The sequence below is a fragment of the Phymastichus coffea genome, unplaced genomic scaffold (assembly GCF_024137745.1).
Source record: "Phymastichus coffea isolate CEN01 unplaced genomic scaffold, Cenicafe_Pcof_1.1 PCOF00003, whole genome shotgun sequence".
Classification (NCBI taxonomy): domain Eukaryota; kingdom Metazoa; phylum Arthropoda; class Insecta; order Hymenoptera; family Eulophidae; genus Phymastichus; species Phymastichus coffea.
In genome coordinates this window covers 6,237,784-6,257,574 of record NW_026706814.1, presented here as the reverse complement: position 1 = coordinate 6,257,574, position 19,791 = coordinate 6,237,784, and the positions used below count along the sequence as shown (strand labels likewise).

At 38.4% G+C, this 19,791-nt stretch overlaps 1 protein-coding gene across 3 annotated transcripts in view; it reads right to left on the bottom strand.

Annotated features, from left to right (window-relative positions):
* The window catches only part of LOC131664175 (serine hydroxymethyltransferase), a 160,797-nt gene that overhangs the window by 138,891 nt on the left and 2,115 nt on the right, over positions 1-19,791 (bottom strand). For all 3 annotated transcript variants that reach the window (XM_058935078.1, XM_058935069.1, XM_058935064.1), the window contains exon 2: positions 19,541-19,734. In XM_058935078.1, coding sequence (XP_058791061.1) covers positions 19,541-19,731 — 191 coding nt within the window. In that variant the 5' untranslated portion in view covers positions 19,732-19,734. The remainder of the gene's footprint in view (positions 1-19,540; positions 19,735-19,791) is intronic.

The window sequence follows — 19,791 nt, the reverse complement described above, 5'->3', positions numbered from 1 at the left end:
TTGGAGGCCATTATTATAAAATAGAGTTATGCTATTTGGAACAAATAAACAAAGCAGAAGAAGACAAAAAAAAGGACGAAAAAGGCAATGCCAAAATGACGTGGATTTTATAAGTCAACTAGACTACACGGTACAGTCAGTATAACAAAAAAAAAACTAACGCGCAGGAAATTTTATACTTAAACGCACTCGTAACAACGACAACAGTAGAGAACGAAGAAGAGGAGAAAAAAAAAGAAAATGACAACAAGTTGCTTTTAGAAAGACAAAAAAAAAGTCTTACTGTTGTAAAAGTTGAGCGCTGCGACTTACAAACTATACCTGTTATGTGTGTATACGCATGTATATATATACGCACATAACCGTGCGCACGCTACGTGAATTGACTGGCCGGCGAACGAAATTCGGTAGAGTCGATTATCGTACTCTACTCGTAATTCGGCCAAGCCTTGAGGACGTACGACTGAAATTTTCAGTATATAAAATTTTGTTTCCAAATGTCTCAAGGCTAAGCTCGGAGCTTATGAGTGTCGCGCGGCGTATATGCTTCGCTTCGTATTTACTACTTTGCGCGGCCTGACTCTCGCGCGTAAACAAAGGGGGGAAGGCGCGCACGTTGTTGTTGTCCGCGCCGAGTTTCGAATTCCGTAGGCGCTGGAATTCTCGAAAAACGTTTGCGCTCACAAAGATTTCCTCTCGTTGCACTATCTGCCACACAAAGAAAAGTTGCCAAATCAGAGGTTGGGCGCCAATATAACGGGGTTTTGGCTAACCCGCCGTTATAATCGAGAGGATAGATTAATTGACAGCTCGGCTTAATCAGTTACTAATACCACGGAGCTAGTACGCTGGTGCATGTGTGGCCAAGCCTTTCAACCGGCCGCAATGTCAAGCAGCCTCGTGGCCCGCGTAGAGCGTCGCAGGTAGTGGTGGCTGGAAAGCGCGAAAAGTAGTGACGAGCGCAGAGAATTCGCCAAGGATTGGGAGTGGGAGTCGGGCGCAAAGTCAAAGAAACGCAGAGAATACGAAGGATAAAGATAATTTATATAAATTATTAAGGAGGAAGCGTACAGTAGTAGATCGGTAAAGATAGAGAGAGAAGCGAGCGGGCAAGCGAGAGAGAGCTAATTGAGCCGGTACTTACAATGAGGCGTCAATGGCCAGGCCCTCCGTGCGGTAAACGCTCGCTCGCTGAACAGCGTTCCCGGACGCCGGTTGCAGTGGTGACGAAATGTGGGCTACCTAGCGCTACGTCCTTACACGCACACGCCGTCGTGTCAAGGCGTCGCACCACTGCACGCACTCGCGGATAATCTAAGGCAATGCCGGGTCGGAAGTCCGAATCCGCAAAAAAAAGGCAAATCCTTTAGCGCGCGCTCAAGCACGTGTCGCCCGTGTTACGTCCGCCAGTCAATTACCGCGGGGGGCGTCCCCACTCTCTCATCGCGCTTTTCGGCAGCGCGACCACACGCATACACGCATACACGCGGACGCGACTCTCCCTGCTTATAGGCTCGTTAATAGACATGCCGGGCTCTCTCTCTTACCTTACACTTCGACGTTGTCGGCAGCTGCAGGCTGCTGTATAATATAATGTGAATTCAAATATAGTATAAGTATAGGAATTGTGTACATGCATGCGTGGGAAGAGAGAGACATAACGAATGAATTAAATTCGTTATAAGCTATGTGTAATACAATGCAAATAATATTTAAAAAAAAAGTGATACTATAACTGTTATTATTAATTTCGAAAAAACAAAACAGTTAAAAATTATTTATAATTTATTTTAGTCTCAAATCTTATATTTATAAGCCGTTATTAATTATTTTTATCTTTTTTGTATTTATAATGAAAAGAAAATAGTAATTATTACATAAAATTTGTAATACTTGGGACATATTAAGAAATACATCTATTTTTCGCTATTAATATAAGGTTAGCCCGCATGTAGTTTGGTAAGGGTGGTTTCTGTGGGTTTGGTGGGTTAGAGGCAGGTTGATTAGTTGAGGTAGCTCGCTCATGCATAGGATTAAATTATTTCAAGAAATAACAAACGACTAATCTTGTTTATCCCAGGGTTAGGTGAATTAACCTGCTGATAGTTTGACGGGGGTGGTTTCTTGGGGGTGAAACACCCCTTAAACATATTTTTTTTTTAAATCCGGAAGCACGTCAATTTAATTTTGGTATTTTCTCTTTATCAGTGCGATTTTTAAATCACTCGAGCTGATTTACTATATTATATGTCGTAAAACAGTACAAAAAATAGTGTATTCACCTCTATTAAAAAGGGGGTTGCAACCCTTCGGTATAAATGTTATGTCCTTAAAAGCGCCATTTTATAAAAAATTTTGTAACGTTGAGTTTACTGAAAAATATTCATTTGATTCTAAGAAATATTAAAAAAACTGATTTTAGGGGTTGATTTTCAGGGTGTATTTCACCCCTTAAAAGCCCTTATGGGCCGATAAAAAAAACACGTATCTAATTTTTTTTTCAAGTACTACAACATATCCCAAAATCATTCAAATCGGTGAGGTCGGGTTGGGGTGGTTCCCTTGTTAGTTCTTACACAACGTGGATTTGTTTACAATTTTTTGGCGTTCGTCGCAATTCGTTTAATGCTAAAAATGACAGAACGAATCGAACAGCGAATTTGCATAAAATTTGCTATAATCTCGGTAAATGTTGTGCAAAAACTATTGAAATATTGCAAAAGGCTATTAAAGATGAGTGTATGGGCAAAGTACAAATAAATGAGTGGTATAGGTGGTTCAAAAGTGGCCGCACATCTGTTGAGAGTGATCCTCGTTCTGGTCAACCTTTGACGGAAACATCGTCTAATAATGTTGAGTGTAGTTGAACAAGATCATTGTTTGACTGTGAGAGAATTGAAGGATGAAAGTGGAATATCAAAAAGTACTGTTTGGCGAATTCGGGAATGACTCGTGTGCGTGCAAAATTCATCCTAAAACTTACTCTCAGACCAGCAAATATTATTCATTTAGAAATCGCCCAGAACAATCTGGAAACGATAAATAATGATGAACACTTTCTTAAAAAGATTATTACCGGTGATGATTCATAAATTATGATCCTAAAAAAAAAACAATCTTCACAGCGGAAGCTTCTATCCGAGCCTCGGCCGAAAAAAGTTGCAGCAACATCAAGTCAACGTTGATTCGTTTTTTTCGATTATAATTATTTTGATTATAAAGGCGTTGTGCACTACGAATATACTTCTACAGGTTAGACAATCAACAAAAAGTACTACGTTGATGTTTTGAAAATATTGCGTGATGCAATCACGAGAAAACAACCGCATTTTGATAAACCAATGACTGGCTTCTTCCTTACGACAATGCTCCAGCGCACGCATTAAACCTTGTGCAGCAGTTTTCATTAAAACACAGTTTTGTGCAGCTCCATCAGCCTCCATAGAATCCTGATATAACTTGCTATAATTTTTCGCTGTTTCTTCGATTAAAAATGCCGCTTAAGAGACATCGATTCGACGATAAAGAGACTGTTGAAACTAATACGACGAATGCGCTAAAGGTAATTCCGAAGTCTGACCTTCAAGAGTGCTTCAATAAGTGGATATATCGATATGAGCATCTTAATCAATCAAATTGGGACTACTTTGAAGGATGCCACCCGCCGGATGACGAAGATTAAATCAGGCGCCAAGAAATCGTATTTATTTATGACCAATTATCAGCCATAAGCACATTGATTATTATTGATGTAAAGTGTCAATGCTCAAAAATTGAATTACGTATCAGCATAAACCATTTGTACAAATAGTAATTAACATATATATTTCAAAATAATTCTTTAATCCCAGAACATTAAAAGGAATTTGCTGTGAAAGAAATGAAGCTAAAGATGTAAATAAATTATTTATTAAGTATTTAACTATATTTCATATTTTTGCAAAAATAATAAAGTAATTAGTGATTAATTTGGTTTGCAGATGAAAAAAAAGAGAATATAATTTATATTAGCATTGTTAAGGGTGAGGTTGAGCAGGGTGATATCTCAAATAACGAACTGAAATTTGATCGAGATAAATTTTCCTTTTATTCCGTTTTATACAGAGGAAGACGTCGAACAAATCTTTACACGGAACAAGAAAACAAAACTCAATCACCACGCTAGACGGACCTTTCTTCCCTATTTGTCGCTCCAGTCAGGTCGTAGTCCGTAACAGAACTAACTGAAGTCTTTACGCAGGAACTACGTAAGGGTCTTCCGAGCGCCCCCGCTGCCAATCGTTATTAGGCCCCGCCCCGCTTCGGACCCCGATAACACGCACTCTCGTCCGTCCCCATTTTCTTTTCGAATCGGTTTTTTCCCCTTTTTGCCATGACCGATTCTCACTTTCTCTCTCTCTATTTCTCTCCCTCTCTGCTGCCCGACCGGACCACAGGTTAGCCATGTGCTAACCCTTCCGTTCCTTGTGACCTGCAATGCCCGGGAGATTATCTCCCTCGTGAGGTCTAAAGCCTTCGAAGATTCGACTCCTCGAAGCTAAAGATGGGTATCACGGCCACGATGACGCTATAATGCGCTCGTGCACGTCCATGCGCAGAGATAGAGTTACGAGAGAGAGTAAAAATCGAGTCGGCACACACAACCACGTTCATCGTTAAGTCTCGTCGTCTCGTTTTCTCGAGGTTCGGGAAACGCGTACATTTTAGTGGTTAATTGAGATAGATTAACTTAAATTTCTAGAACGCACGCAATTTACATAAATTTCGCATTTTCGATCGTTCGACCATAACAACTTTCTCTTGTTTTCCTTAAAATTATTTTCGCTCGCATTACGGACGGGTCCACGGGTGGTCCTTGAGAACAGCCGCGTTTTTAGCACATATGTTTTGAATATTTCGCACATATGTCCCGAGTCTTTCGCGCACGTGATTTTCCGAAGTATACATCTGTAAGAGGCTACGGCTCCGGTCTCGGCATCAGGCTCTAACCTCGGTATCGGGTTTTCTATTATCGATTTACAAGCGCGCGCGTTTCCCGATTTTTTTTTTTTTTTTTTTTGCGTTCTCAACAAGCACTATGAAAACAATCACAATTTATTCTAAAAGTATGAAGATTTATATTATATTATTATATATTATATTATATTTATATTATATTGGTCGTAAACTCTAAATTATTCAGTTTGATAGAGTGAAATGTAGTTTTTCAAATATTTATAAGCTCTTATAGGTTTATCAATTTGAGTTTACCATTAATGAACAACTAGTAAAAATGAGAAATTGTTAGTCTCAAATACAATTTTTCATAATCAATCTCACTATTTACATATAATTTATTTTTTATAAATTTTTTATATCCTTTTTAAAACATTTTTTAGTATTCACATTCTAATTGGAGTATGAAGACATTTTAACAAAATATGTATATTGTGACGGTAAACGTCTTATTAGCGCTAACGGCCCAACCTACTAGTTGGGGAAAATGTGTGACGAGGGAATTCAGCACGCGACGGGACGGAACGCGCGCGTATGAAAATGAACCAGTCGAAGATTAGAGAATCCGATCGCAGAGCCGTGCAGCAAATACCTTGGACGTTTTCCCGAGTTTTCCGAAGGCAGAGACGAGAGAGAAAAGCGGTGACATAGCCTCCGTCCGGCGAGTGTGCGTAGAAGTGTGCGTGAGTGGAGAGTTTCGCTATCGAGGGCGAAACTGTGAACGAGAGGCAACATCGCCCGCATATAAACGTTTGCCGAAAGACTAGTGTTTGCTGTACGAGCCTCCTTCTTCGTATCAGTTGTTTCCCGTGCGAGAGTTAATAAGGTAAGCTGGCCAGCTTAAGTTCTCGATCGCGATAGAATTATCTATAACTAATCTCTCGTACTCGACAAAAAGCGTGCATGTAATAATTCTGCGAACTATGAGCGGCGAGCGATCCGACACTGTATGTTGTTGTCGTGCGCGCGGCATGTAAGCATAAACACGCGGGCCGAATGAAGTGTAATATTAAGAGGCAATAAAAGTTCTCGCTTGTGAGACTAACAGTATTTTCGATGTATTCATTTCACGTTAGTAGATAGTTAGTTGACTGACACCCGTTCCCTCTTGCTATCCGGTTTTCGTGTTTGAACGTGTAGGTAATCACGCGCGCTTTTCTATGCGATCGCGCGCTTAAATTAAATAAACGGTATTAACCCCGTTACAATATTTATTAAAAACTCATAATTTATATAATGAAAAGTATTTTTCAAAATTAATTAAGTACGTTTTCTTACATACTTTCATTCATGTTATTGTAATATTTTTTAAAGATTTGTAAAAGATTATTTTAATTCATTATTAAATAAGAAAATAGTCATTCTTATTTATCTCAAGGCTTTACCTGATTGATACTTTCAAAAATTATATTGAATTTTTAATGTAATAATTACCTTATTAAAGTGACTTGAAATTCCATCAATTTATTAATTTACCCATTACCTTGTTCAAAGGAATTGTGTCTGAATTATGTACGGCTTTTTATGAAGTTCGCTACTGTATTATAACGAGTATTTCTTGTTTCACGAATTGAATCGAGCGGGCGGAGCGGCGTCGGCTGCAAGATGAACAAAACGGCAAGCGAGAGAGCGCGAAACAGAGATATGGACGGTGTAATACGTTTCGTTTCTTAACTCAGTTTGCGATTCGCACTTCAAGTTAATAGCACAAAATAACGTCGCGCTACTAATTATTTATAAAAGGGGAAGTACAGAAGGCGTCGATGGGCTTTCGTCGTTCGGCGGTTCGGATGCTGCAATTAAAAGACAGGAAAGACGCAGGAATAATTCAAATCATTTATCGTTAACAGTCTTTATTTATTAATCTTACAAGGCTAGATGCAACTTCGCATCAGAAAGAAGGCCGTGAGAGCCTGTCTTCCTGCGATTAAGCGCAGTGGAGACAAAGCTTCGCCTCACACTCATTCGTCCGGTTCTCCGGCAGATGCGTTGCGGGTTAACGCACGCACCTACCTGTTCGCGTCCTGACGATTTATCCGAGAGAGAGAAAGGAAACCGACGGGCGCACCGATAATACAGAAGAGTACTTGACCTAAGGAAAGGGACGTTGTCGGAAACCCGACGATAAGCTTCAGCCGGTGTCGCTTTACCGCTCCGCGATGTCCCTCACGCTGTGACTGCACGTCCTCTCGGACTTCCAGGAGAGTCCAGGAAGGGTTGGTTGTCTCGTAGTTCTCTCGATACTTTTCGTCGCCAAAGAAGGGCCGATAAATACTTTGATCACTCTCTCTTGATTTTCACTTCTTTCTGTCGCTCACAACGCTGACTTGGCCAGTACTGTCCGCGCTCTCTCATTCCTCGCGGCATTTCCGCCCCTTCCTTCAACACCCAAAATCGGCCGAGCGTCGCCGGCTACGCACACACATGCGAATCACGCCGGCGACACTATTTCTATTTCTCTCTCTCTCTCTCTCTCTCCCCCCTCCCTCCCTCCCTCCCTCATTCCCTCACACGGCTTTAACCACCGACGCCGATCAGAAACTAAACCTGAAACAAAGCCATATCGAGCGTCGATACTTAGTCCGAATCACCAAGATATCGATGTGGCAGAGGTGAAGGGAAGGACACGCGCAAGAGAGAGAGGCAAACAGGGCAAGCAATCTCAACGATTGCCTCACCCTTCACAACGGCACGCACATGTACCGGCAATTTTTTTCTGTCTGCTTGAGTCACCGTACCTAATCTTAAAACAAACAAAACGATTCTAAGATTTCGGTGTATTGACTGATACAGCAAGCAAAAAAAGTCAGATTCAATGCGATATCCATGCAGCGAGCAATGTGCAACCTCCGCCGCGGTGAGTCTCCCGAATTGATTTCACGAATTCAGTTTTATGCGACGATCTGCTGGCAAAGCTGCGGCCCACCTCAAACACCAGAATGAAATTCCGAGCTCGACAATCTCGAAACCCAATCCAGCACCGCGCAGAGAACGAAGCCTTCGACGAGAGGCGTCTATATCACCGTGTCACCGTCAGCGGTAGCAGCGAAAGCGAGACCATAAGCATTGGCTGGCCAGCGGCAAAGCTAGGGTAGCGTGTGATTTGTATTATTTGCGAGCGAAAGCGTGCGCACAATTTTACTTAGCTCTGCGTATATTCTCTCTCTCGCGCGTACAACAGTTTGTCGATACGTGCGCCCGAAGAGCGATCCGAACCGTCTACTTGACAACTAACAAAGCCGAAGTACTCGAAGAAAAACACCAGCTATCCCTCTTTTGCAGATTTGTTTTTTTAAAGTCCCTCATCGAACGAACTCACAAGCATCGAGTGTATCGGCCATAGTCGCGAGAGTTTTCGCGATCATTCCCCTTCTAGCACTCTACGATCATCCGCTCCTCGACTTCTCATGTCGAGAGAGCAATTAACGGGGTAACAGCAGTGTCAAACAGCTTTGCCGAGATGCGAAACTGGCCCAGCAGCTGGGCGAAGATACAGCGTCTTCCCCGCGTGTGTGATCTTGCACACGAACGCGGCGGCCATCAGGTATAAGCACTCATTCGCGGTCACGTTCGTTACGACGTCTCTTCGCCTGAATATTCGCCCGGTTACAGTATGTATGTATATCGTATGAGACAGTGGAACTGTGCATTCTCTGTTCGCTCGATCGACTGCGCAGGGTTGACTAGCAGGGGTCTTATTGAGACAGTGGATCCGGTATGCTCAGAGACTCTATACTGCAACTGCGTAATGTGCAGTTTCTAATAAGCAGAAGACCCCAGTCAGTTGGGTTCGTCGTCATCGAGTTATTTTAAATAATTTGATACATGTTTTCAATGTATTTTTGTGCATAGAATACAATGGTGCAACTACATAGTTATATGGTAGGGCATCTCATAGAAACGCTAAAAGCAAAAAACCACGAAAATTTACGGAACAATTCTGTTTTTTGCACCCAGCGCTTTTGCTATAAGTTCTACAATAAAACTGATTGCATAATTGTATTCTATGTGAAAAAATACACAAAAAAAAATGCATGACATGGTTAAAAAAGAAAGATTTACTTTTCCTGGAATATCGAAAAATTTTAAATATTAATCGTAAGGATGTCGTTTGTTTCTTGAATTATTTAAAGAAGACAACAAATTATTTTCAAATATGTGATACGTATGTTGGATGTATTTTTTTACATAGAATACAATGGTGCAATCAGTTTTATTTTAAAACCTGTAGCAAGAGCGCTGAAAGCAAAATAATACAAAAAAATGCCGAAAAATTGGGGTGTTCCGGTTTTTTGTAATGACCTGAAGTGAAATTGAATTATCTAAACAGTACTTAGCATTCCTAATGTTAAATAAATTTAGATAGAAAAATAAAATTACTTATAGCCCCTTTCAAAAAAAAGATATAGTGGTTTAAATGTTTAGGGTGGTTCTTGTAATCAGATGATCTTGAAAAAAATTAAATTCAAACAAGATTACATATATATTATAACGTCGTCAACGTGGTATCGATAGAATTTTTCATTCCAGAGAAAAAAATTTTCAAAGCTTAACATCGACTTTTGGCCCCTAGGAATCCTAGAGAGGTATAGGGAAGTCCGGTTGACGGCAAACCTAATATTTTTAGATAAAGAATGCACCACTAAACCTAATTTCCAGATCCCAGAAAAGGAGCATTTTGACTATCTTATTGGGGGGTACTCTTTCATAATTTATTACAATTGTTTTCCCAATTCAAGCCTAAGACAACACTATATACATCTGTATATGTTAGAAATCCTCAATGTAAAAAGAAATTACAACTATTTCACAAACAATTTATAGAGTGAGAAGTATAACATTTTATATTTCTAGTTTTTCATTTGGTCGTTGTACTAAAATTCTTCACGAATGGAACAATTGGAGAATAGTTGATGACTTAAGTATTTCTTTGCGTTCTAAGTTGCCTCAGCAACAAGGTGCTTACATTATTTTCTTAGAAAAAATTAGTGGACCAACTGAAAAGATAACTGATAAAAATCTTCTTGACTCGACAATGACATTGAATAGCATCGACGATCAAAAATTAAATGTAAATCTCTTTAATAATTTTCCCATTCAAAAAAAGTTATTTAACGATCAATATCACTGTCGCTAATATTAATTTTATTGATAAACAATTACATGAATCAGTTCCACATAATAAAGTTGAAAATAAATTGATTGAATTAACATCTTCTCCAAACGAGTCCAACCAAAATGTGCTAAAACGAAATTCAACTGTAACTAAAAGAATGTGTTTATGACCTAAACGCTCTTCTTACCAATAATCATAGGCGAGCTAACATGTGTTACATGAGCGACGGTGGGCTAACATGTGTTTCGTTCTTCGAAACCATAAATTTTCCAGGGTTGTAAATCATTAATTCTCGAGTTGCATCTTTTCAACACACACTGTGCAGCCTCGACCGAGTAAGCCCTGACCGATGTAGATACAACGGCTTATCTGTAACATCTTTCTTTCCCTCTCCCTTAATGACAGTAGTAGAGTGAGAGAGTCGAGATACATCGCCGACTGAGGAGAGGACGAGAACCAGTTCAGTTCGTTGCTGTCTGCAACCCGAAGAGCAACTATTCGTTTGTAGTAAAATAAACCATTTAGTCGGTGCGAAATAGTATTATATACGAACATTTCTGCAAGTTGAAGTATCGCATAAATAGTGCAAACCGCTCAAGTAACTATGACGAGTACGCACGTAGTGTCACAAGTTCATTACCCACCTTAATTTAGACTCGACCCACGTAACACGGCTGTAATGGGAAACGTACAGCTCGTATTCCGGGAGCCCACCATCAACGCGGTTTGAAAGACCAAACATCCACTCGGTGCGATGGCAGAGGCTGCCCCCGTTCTCGAAACGTTGAAGCCGCTGGCGGTGGACGTGTTCTGGTGGTCTCCTTCACACGATTTGCGGCGATTACGTGCGTTAGTAAGTAAGAGAGCACTCTGCATATTTTGTATGTAAGTTGCTTTCACACTATTCCCACCGTAAATATTATTGTAGGCAATCGCCTTATTTCATTCCTGGATGCCATCAAGTTGTTAATGTGTAATTATAAGATATGCATACATTGATCCTTTGACTTATCAAAATTAGAAGTAATTTATGTTAATTAATTTAAGTATAGTAATTGTCATACTTTGTTAATGTTCAAACAAGTAAAGTAACCAAGTCTCATTATTCTTTTTTCTTTCCTATAATCATTAGTCAAGCTTATTGCACAACTCACCTCAACCCTCAATCGTATTCACATCGTAAACTAAATTATAGCGTATAGTTATAGCTTTCCTTTTAGTTCAAGTGTAATTTTCAATTCAGAAAATTTGATGAATTAAATTATAATCTTCAGTTAAATAACGCATCAGATGCTTGTAAAATATTCACCGACTATTTAAATCAGAAAAAATTTAAGAATCGAGGTGTAAAAATAAAACAAGTATTAGTTAACGTATTATTTCATATTGTAATGAATTGATTGTAATGATTGTAAGATTGTAAAGGAAAATCAATATTATTGAACGCAAGGGAAATGACACTTATGCTACTTCAAGCTTACAGAGCTTATTTCATCGTTCTATAAAAAGATTATCATTTTTGAATAATACAAAATAAAATCTATTACAACAAAACTTTAGCAATTATGCTTACGGAGGAAAATTATCAATAATAATAGTCAAAATGTTTGCTGGTTATCAATTGATTCAAAATAAAGAGCAAGATACCATCATTATACAACTTTGCTTAAAATCTGAAAATTTGCAATCCGGTCTTTATTTTAACATCGATCGTCAAATAGCCTGTAAAAATTATGATACATTAAAAAACGAGTTAATAAAAACATCTAGTTACATATTTCATATATTACTTCCAATAAATATAAATTATAAGTTTGCAAGAAATTATCGATTATTATAATTTGAATGAATGGATAGAGCGTGGTACACACTGCCAATGCGGTGCTGTGAATCGTATAAGAAGTTTCATTAATGGTACAAGCGATGTATTAATTATAGAAATACTAATATATTATAATGAACTAGATGGTCAATGTCGAAAAATAAGCAATTTCGAATTATCCTCTCTTGAAAATGAGATCATTTCCGTATCTGAAGAAACATATCAAGTAAGAAGTGTAATGTTGCATTATGGTTCATAAAATTTACGATGTTTTAAATATTAAAGAGAATAAAATTATAGTAAGCGACGATAATAGTCAACAAAATAATTTTTCGGATTGGCTTATGGCCTATACAGCACCAGCTGAGATATTCCAACAGGATTCTATCACTAAAGAATTTTCATGTTTGAAGTCGTAAACATGTTCTCAACAATCTGATACATTAGAATCATCGCATTTGGTATCGGTATTGATTACATAACAAGTGAATGCATGATTAATTCGTCTTCTAGTGACATAATAAATAATTCTCAATGTTCCATTAGCAGTGCTCCAACACTAATCTTAAATCAGTCATCGCAAAAAGTTAGTCGACAATCAACCTGATCTCGAAAATATTATGAATCTCATGGACAAAAATTTTTCGAAAAACGTAAAATTCAGTACCAACTGAAAAAAATTACAGAAACCAATGACATTTTTTGCGCTTCTAATACGGATAAAAGAAAATGCCTCTGGGTGTAGGTAGTTGAGTATACTCTGATTATTGAGCAAAACTTAGAAAATCGGTAAATTACAAAAACGAAGATCGCGCGGTAAGTAGCTGCAGATAGTGTTCTGCAGCCATCTTATTCATAACTCCTGTCGATAACGCAGAGAGAGATTCGCGAGGTAACAACCTCTGTTTCCGCCGATGCTGCCCCTCGTTGGTGGAAGTTGGAGTCGATGAGGTATTTTATACCCCACAACCTGAGGAGAACGATATGCGTTTTCACAAAATAGCTGGTGTAGTCCTCGAAGCTGGGCTTGGATCCGGCGAGGCTGGTCGTCGGCGGGGATAGGGCTTCTGGATGCTGAGTGGAGCGTGTAATTGAGGGCAATGCAGCTCTAGGTTTCTTAAGATGCTTAGCTGGTGGTGGTGTCGATGGCGTGTTTTGATACTGTTGAGTAGGATGATGTCACTGGAGGTTCGACTGGGTGCTAAGTGGAAGGAGATGACGTTGAAAACTCCTGTTCCTTCCGTGTTTCATAAAAATCTGGCATGAGATCGTCACTAGAGACTATTTTCTTACTGCCATTGACGAAAATGACGAAGATTTACCACTCAGCCGTCGACAAACTTTGTATGGATTACTGTACGGAGACTCCAATGGCTTACACACTGAGTCCACTCTCAAAAATATATGCGAGCAAGTTTCCAAAGCCTTGTATTGGGAAACTCGGTATTTGCAATGACGAGAGGCTGGAACGGCGCGGATTTACTTCATGAGGCAGCGAAAACTGTCCACAAAGTAGTGAAGCTTTTCCGGCAGGCTGTCCATGATGAAGAATTTGTTACGAGACGCAGCGTCATTTCAAAAAGCATTTCAGCTGGCGAGGCTTAAAGATCCTCCTTGTACCAGTTTTAAAGGCTTAGCAGGGCAGTTGATAGTCGTTCTGGCCAGAGTTTGAGATTCAGACATGAGCGCAGCTTTCAGCGTGCGGTGGAACCGCTCCACAAGACCATTGGCTTGCGGGTGGTATATAGTAGTATCGTGTGAATACGTTGAGCTCCCATCATATATGCTAGCACGGAGAAGAGCACCGACACAAATTGAGTTCCCTGGTCTATTGTGATGGTAAGCGAGTATCCATAATGGGCAAGCCATTTCCTCGTGAACGCTGAGGCAACCGATTTAACAGTGATATTTGATAATGGCACTGCTACTGGCCAGCGAGAAAATCTGTCGATCATCGTGAAACAGTAGCGTAAATTACCTATTTGTGACAGGGTAATGATGTCCGAATGCACATATTCAAAGCGATTATCTGGTAGATCAAAAGACTTGAGTGTAACTCAATTATGCCTGCCAACTTTCACATGCTAGCAGTTTTGGCATGTTTGTACCCAACCATTGACGTCCTTTTTGATACTAGGCCAGACAAATCTCCCAGTGAGAATCTTCACTGTGGTGAACCACTAGGATGAGCTGGCGAGTGAAAAACGTGGAAGGTGCGTCGACGTAGAGATCGAGATAGGAAAGGCCTGACGATGTCGTTGGCAATTTTGCAAGCGACATTCGTACCGTCGATTGGCAGAATTTGTAGCTCAAATAGACCGCTACCAAGTAAGCTCTGAAGCTTTTCATCACTTTTCTGCGCTTCCGTAATGTTGACAGTTCGCAGGTCGGATGGTGTATCAATAGCACCGATCCTAGACAGGGAATCAGCAACCACGTTGTCTTCGTCCTTGACATGATAGAACTCGACGTTGTACTGGAGGATGTAATCCAGATACCTCTGGTGGCGTGGCGTCGCTTTATGCGAGGACTGATCTCCTGCATAAGTAAACGGTTTGTGGTCCGTCTTCAAGGTGAAGGTGCCACCCTCAAGGAAACGCTTGAAATACTTGATTGCAACATAAGCTGTAAATAGTTCACGGTCATAAGTGCTGCAACGAGCCTCTGTATCTGTAAATTTCCTAGAGAAGAAGGAGACAGTCATTCCAGATCAGCTTAGCGCACTTCGTCTTGGACAGCTCTCTGAGCAAATCGTCGAGCGGAGCTTGAGAGTGTACGGCGTGAGGGAGACAATGTGTGTAGTAGTTGACCATTCCCAAGAATCGGCGAAGCTCCTGTGAATCCTTCGGCCTCGGGAACTTGAATATTTTCTCGATTTTGTGCTCCGGTGGACAAAAGCTTTGAGGCGATATGGTGAAACCGAGGAAGTTAACCTGTGACTTCCCGAGGTTACATCTTTCGAGCTTGACGGATAGTCCAGCCTTCCTGAGCGTATCAAAAACCAGGCGAAGGTGACGTTGATACCCCTATTGATTCTTAGAAGAGACGATGATATCAATGTATGACTGGGCAAAAGGGAGATCTCGTAGCAAAGCGTCCATAAAGCGCTGGAATGTTTGCGTGGGGTTTCTCAACCCAAATGGCATGATAAGTAACTCCAGGAGTTTGAACGATGTTGTAACTGCTGTCTTAATAACATCCTCCTCCGCCATAGGCTCTTGGTAAAAAGCCTATCTGAAAAAGTCCTTGGTAAAAAGTCCTGTCTGTAGTCAAAGCAGTTATGCAGCATATCCTCTATCACCAGAATTGAAAAGCGATCCGGCATCGTACAGGCATTCAAGCGTTGATAATCTCCAGTGGCTCTGAATTCCCACGTGCCCTCTTTGACCACCAAATGAAGCGGACTCGCCCATTGATTCGAGGAGGGACGAACGATGCGATGGTTTTGCAGGTCTCTGAAGATGTCCTTAGCGTCTTGAAGACATTCGCTGTGCAGCCGGTGAGGACGATCATGAACCAAAGGTCTAGTGGTATGAATCTGGTGCGTAACCGGGACCTCCTTGAGCATAACCCTCTGAGTCCTGGACTGAATGATATCAGCAAGTTCTGACAGTAGTCCATAGTACTGCGTGCAACAGTTGGGCTCTTGACTTTGAAGATTAGGGCTGCTAAGTAGCGAGACTGAGTGCACATGCATAGCACGCACGTATCTCAATATGTGTAATGAAGTGAGCTTGTCGACAAGGCGACGATGCTACGTGTCATCGAGTAGACCTGCATGTGCAAGGAAACCGGTGCCAAAAATAGCGCTCTCCACGTCGACAATCAAGAAAGGCCAAGTGAAAGCTCTTCGGAGCCCGAAATTAAGCGTCAGCATGCGGTAGCCGTAGGTCGCAATAGTTGAAAGATTGGCGGCAATCATCTTCAAAACACCAGGAACCAGAGGCTGTACTGAGCGTACAGCTGAGCGAGTCAGCAAAGACAATACTAAGCCGGAGTAAATCAAGAAACAGTCGAGAGATTTGTCCAGTACATGCAGGTGATTCTCTTGAAGCAGTCCGCTGCCATGGAACACCTGTACAGGCAGCAAAGGTCTTGTCAACGTAGGAGACTAGCGAGGGAAATCCAAAAGCATCCCGACGCTTTACCCAAACATTTACGAAGCCGAAAGGAAGAAACAATTCCAAATAAATAGGGAACGGAGGGACCTAGATCTAAGGATAAAAAATTTAGCCGATAACAAAGCCTTCAGTTGTAAACACGGCAACGACCCGTATTACTGTAAGTTTTGTGTACGAACATTTGAAAAACTAGGACCCATCCTGAAGAAACCTTGAATAACTAACCCTTGCGAACCATTAAAGGACCCACAACCCAAGATAAAAAATCGCAGCAAGGAGAACTTAAAGAGGCTGCATGAAGAATTGTTTGCTCCGGACGAAAACATAATAAAGAAAATTAAAAAAGGAAAGGAAGGAAAGAAGAAAAGAGAGAAAGAAAAGCAAAGGATAGCGAAAGAGATAGAAAATTTAGATAAGAGAATTAAATTTAAAGAAAAGAAAATTCAAGATTTGCTACAAAAATTATAAATAATTGGGTTTTTTTAAATAAATCGGTTAAAAAAAATAAATTCATATTATTTTTTCTCTATATAATATACCTACCCAAAAATAAATAAATAATAAAATAGTAAACGTCTCTCCTTTCCTATAAATATATAAGAATATTTTTTTTTCTTTTCCTCCTTCTCTTAATGAATAAAAAAGAATATATAAACAGATGATAAACGATTAACGCGAAGCCAAGCCCGAAATACATCTACATCTTGGACGGTAGGTATTGGTTCAGGACGGCTTAGACATTCTGACGAATTCAAGCAGCAAAATATCGATGGTAAAGAAACTATAGTTCCAAAATATGAGTTAAATAATCAATTATACCCTGACTTAGATAAATAGGCACCAATTTTAAAACTATTAACGATCTTATATCTCATTTAGCTGATATTTTGGCCTCACCTCATACAATGAACCAATTGTTAGGAGAATTAGGAAACGAATATCAGAAAAACAATGAAAAAGTTTTAACGTACGCTAATAGAATACGCTTATTAACAGCAAAAATAACTGAAGCAAATAAACGTCAAGACAATTCTGATACAATAAGTTTCACTGATAAGCACGCCCTAGAAGAAAACGCATTTGTATGTTTTAAACGTGGTCTGAAACAAGAAATAAGAATAAATCTTCCACCAGGAATCAATGCCAATAATGCCTTCAAAAAAGCCAATAAGGTAGAAAATGAATTAGAATTACAAAAAAATTTAAGAGAGAAAATTACCAACGTTCAAGATTATTTACAACCGAAATAACAATATAAGAATATGTCAAATTTGTGAAGAACAAGGACATGACGCCTTAAATTGTAATATATTTGTAAATAAACAAAAATTATGTGAATTTTGCAAAAATCCAGGACATGATATAATTAACTGTTTCGCTAAAATAAAGTTAAGTAATATAAGCTGTCAAATTTGTGGAAAAAAAGGCCATACTGAATGTGAATGTAAATCACATTTACAATGTCAAATTTGCCACAGAACAGGATTACATTTGCTAGGATACAATTGCTAGAGATTGTAGGAATCGAATAAGGACACAGGCCATCAATGAAGTTATTTGTCAGTTATGCAATAATCGAAGACATATAGCTAAAGAATGCAAAAATCAAAACCCCAAGTTCAATAATAATCAATTCTTATCTAATTAACCTTCTCTTAACCAACTTGACAGATCCAATATAGAATTCAACTTTTGTAAAAAGCGAGGGCATGTCATCGCTGATTGTTTTAAAAGGAAATGGATGGATATCCAGAATTAGAGAAACGGCCAGCAGTCCTGTGTAATTCCAACACAGAGGACAAATATGACTCGGATGGACACTAGCGAGGATCCAGAGGATATTCAACTATTCCTATAAAAAATAAAACACGATTTGCTGCAAAAGTACCAACAATAAACGTTAGATTCACGCAAACCAAAAAGGGCACCTGAAATAACGTCCGCCTCAGACGTTCCTGAGATAGTGACCCGGACGTCACACGTATTTACAATTAGACGGGTACACTTTTCGGGAAATATGATGAGAGATTCAGAAAGCCCATTAATTCTATGTCGAATACGTCTAATTGCATATATTTTACAACCCATTTTCGTAAAAAATACATACATTGAAAACTTGTAAAAATTCGTCCATTCAGGACTTAATGGGTTAATCAAAATAAGGGTATACTTATTTTGATCCTCATTACGTATTAGCAGTAATGAGGATAAACATTATATTTATTATTAATTTTCATATTTCTGTACATAAACATTGTACTAATCTATTGCTTTTTAGCGCGGGTATATAGGGATTATAAGTGACGATGCAGTATTACATTCACATAAAATATATACGAATATGATATGATTCATTGGAAAAATGATAGTATACTTAACACCTAAAATAGTATATACTTTCATTTTTTGGAAAATATAATGCGAGCAAATCATTTGGCTAATATAGATGAATCGAGCATATTTGACTCTATTGAAAATTAATTTTTGTTTTTATTTTGAGTACTTTCCAGGGCTGACCTGGGGGAGGTATAAGTTGGCTTTACATTATCAGATTCTCTTTTTATAAGAGAAAAAAAAACTGCAAAATTATGCCAAGAATTTCGATCTGAGACAATCTTTCAGCTCCAATTATATATTTACTTTAAAAAATTACCTAATTCAATGATATTGATTATTGCAAAGAAAGCTATTATAATCAATTTGCAATCTTCATCACATCATTTTTAAAATATCCCAAAATTATCTATGACTGATACAGTTACTAAATAATAAATAAACAAAAATAAAAATTATGAAAAATTAATATAGATTATTGAATATTTTGATCTGAATATTTTATTTGATGAAGATTGTGATGTTGATATTTAATACAAGCAATTGCATTCATTAAAAGTATATGAAATAAAATAACATCCATTCCATTTTAAGTAGATGTGACTACTTTCAAAATTTTTTTAAATTTTCAAAAATTGTAATTACAACATATAGTGAAATTCAAAAAGATAAATATGAAAGATTCGAATTTTCTTCACTTACCAAATGATAGGTAGTTTTTTAATTATTAAAATTTCATTTTATTAATAAACAATCACTAACAGCTTTTGGAATATGATATGATAAAATCAAAAAGTTTCTAAACAAGGATTAAAATGCATTTTAATGTTTTGAATAGCTATAAGAAACACGAAATTCAATAAAATATTTTGGAAATTATATTTAATAGAAATAAATATATTATTTGCAAAAGAAATAAGTTTATATACAAGCCCACTGATATACCTTACCTGTTTTTACAAGCTACCTAAAATAAATCTAACAATTTTTGAACATAATTATGTATTAAGTTGTTCAATCAACCTTAAATTCACAAAAAAACAGAACATTTATGATTGAAACAAAAATAGCAGGAACAGCAACAAGAATTAAAAATATATAAATGTAGGATAGAATAAAAAACATCATTAAGAAGATATAGAGGAATATTACCTTTGTCCTGGCAAACCTTCACTATATTTATTGTGTAAACATGAGCTCAAACATTGCAATACACTCAAAGATGTAAAATTTTCACTAGCAATCATTTCAAGACCACATTCTTGTCTTTTTTTTTCTTTTTTCAAAAGTTCAAAAAGTTCTGGGTCAGTTTCATAAATATTTTTTTGCATGTTCACATCCATTATCTGTTAGAAAAATATTGTAGTAAATATATAAATAATAAATTTAAGTAAATTAAAACT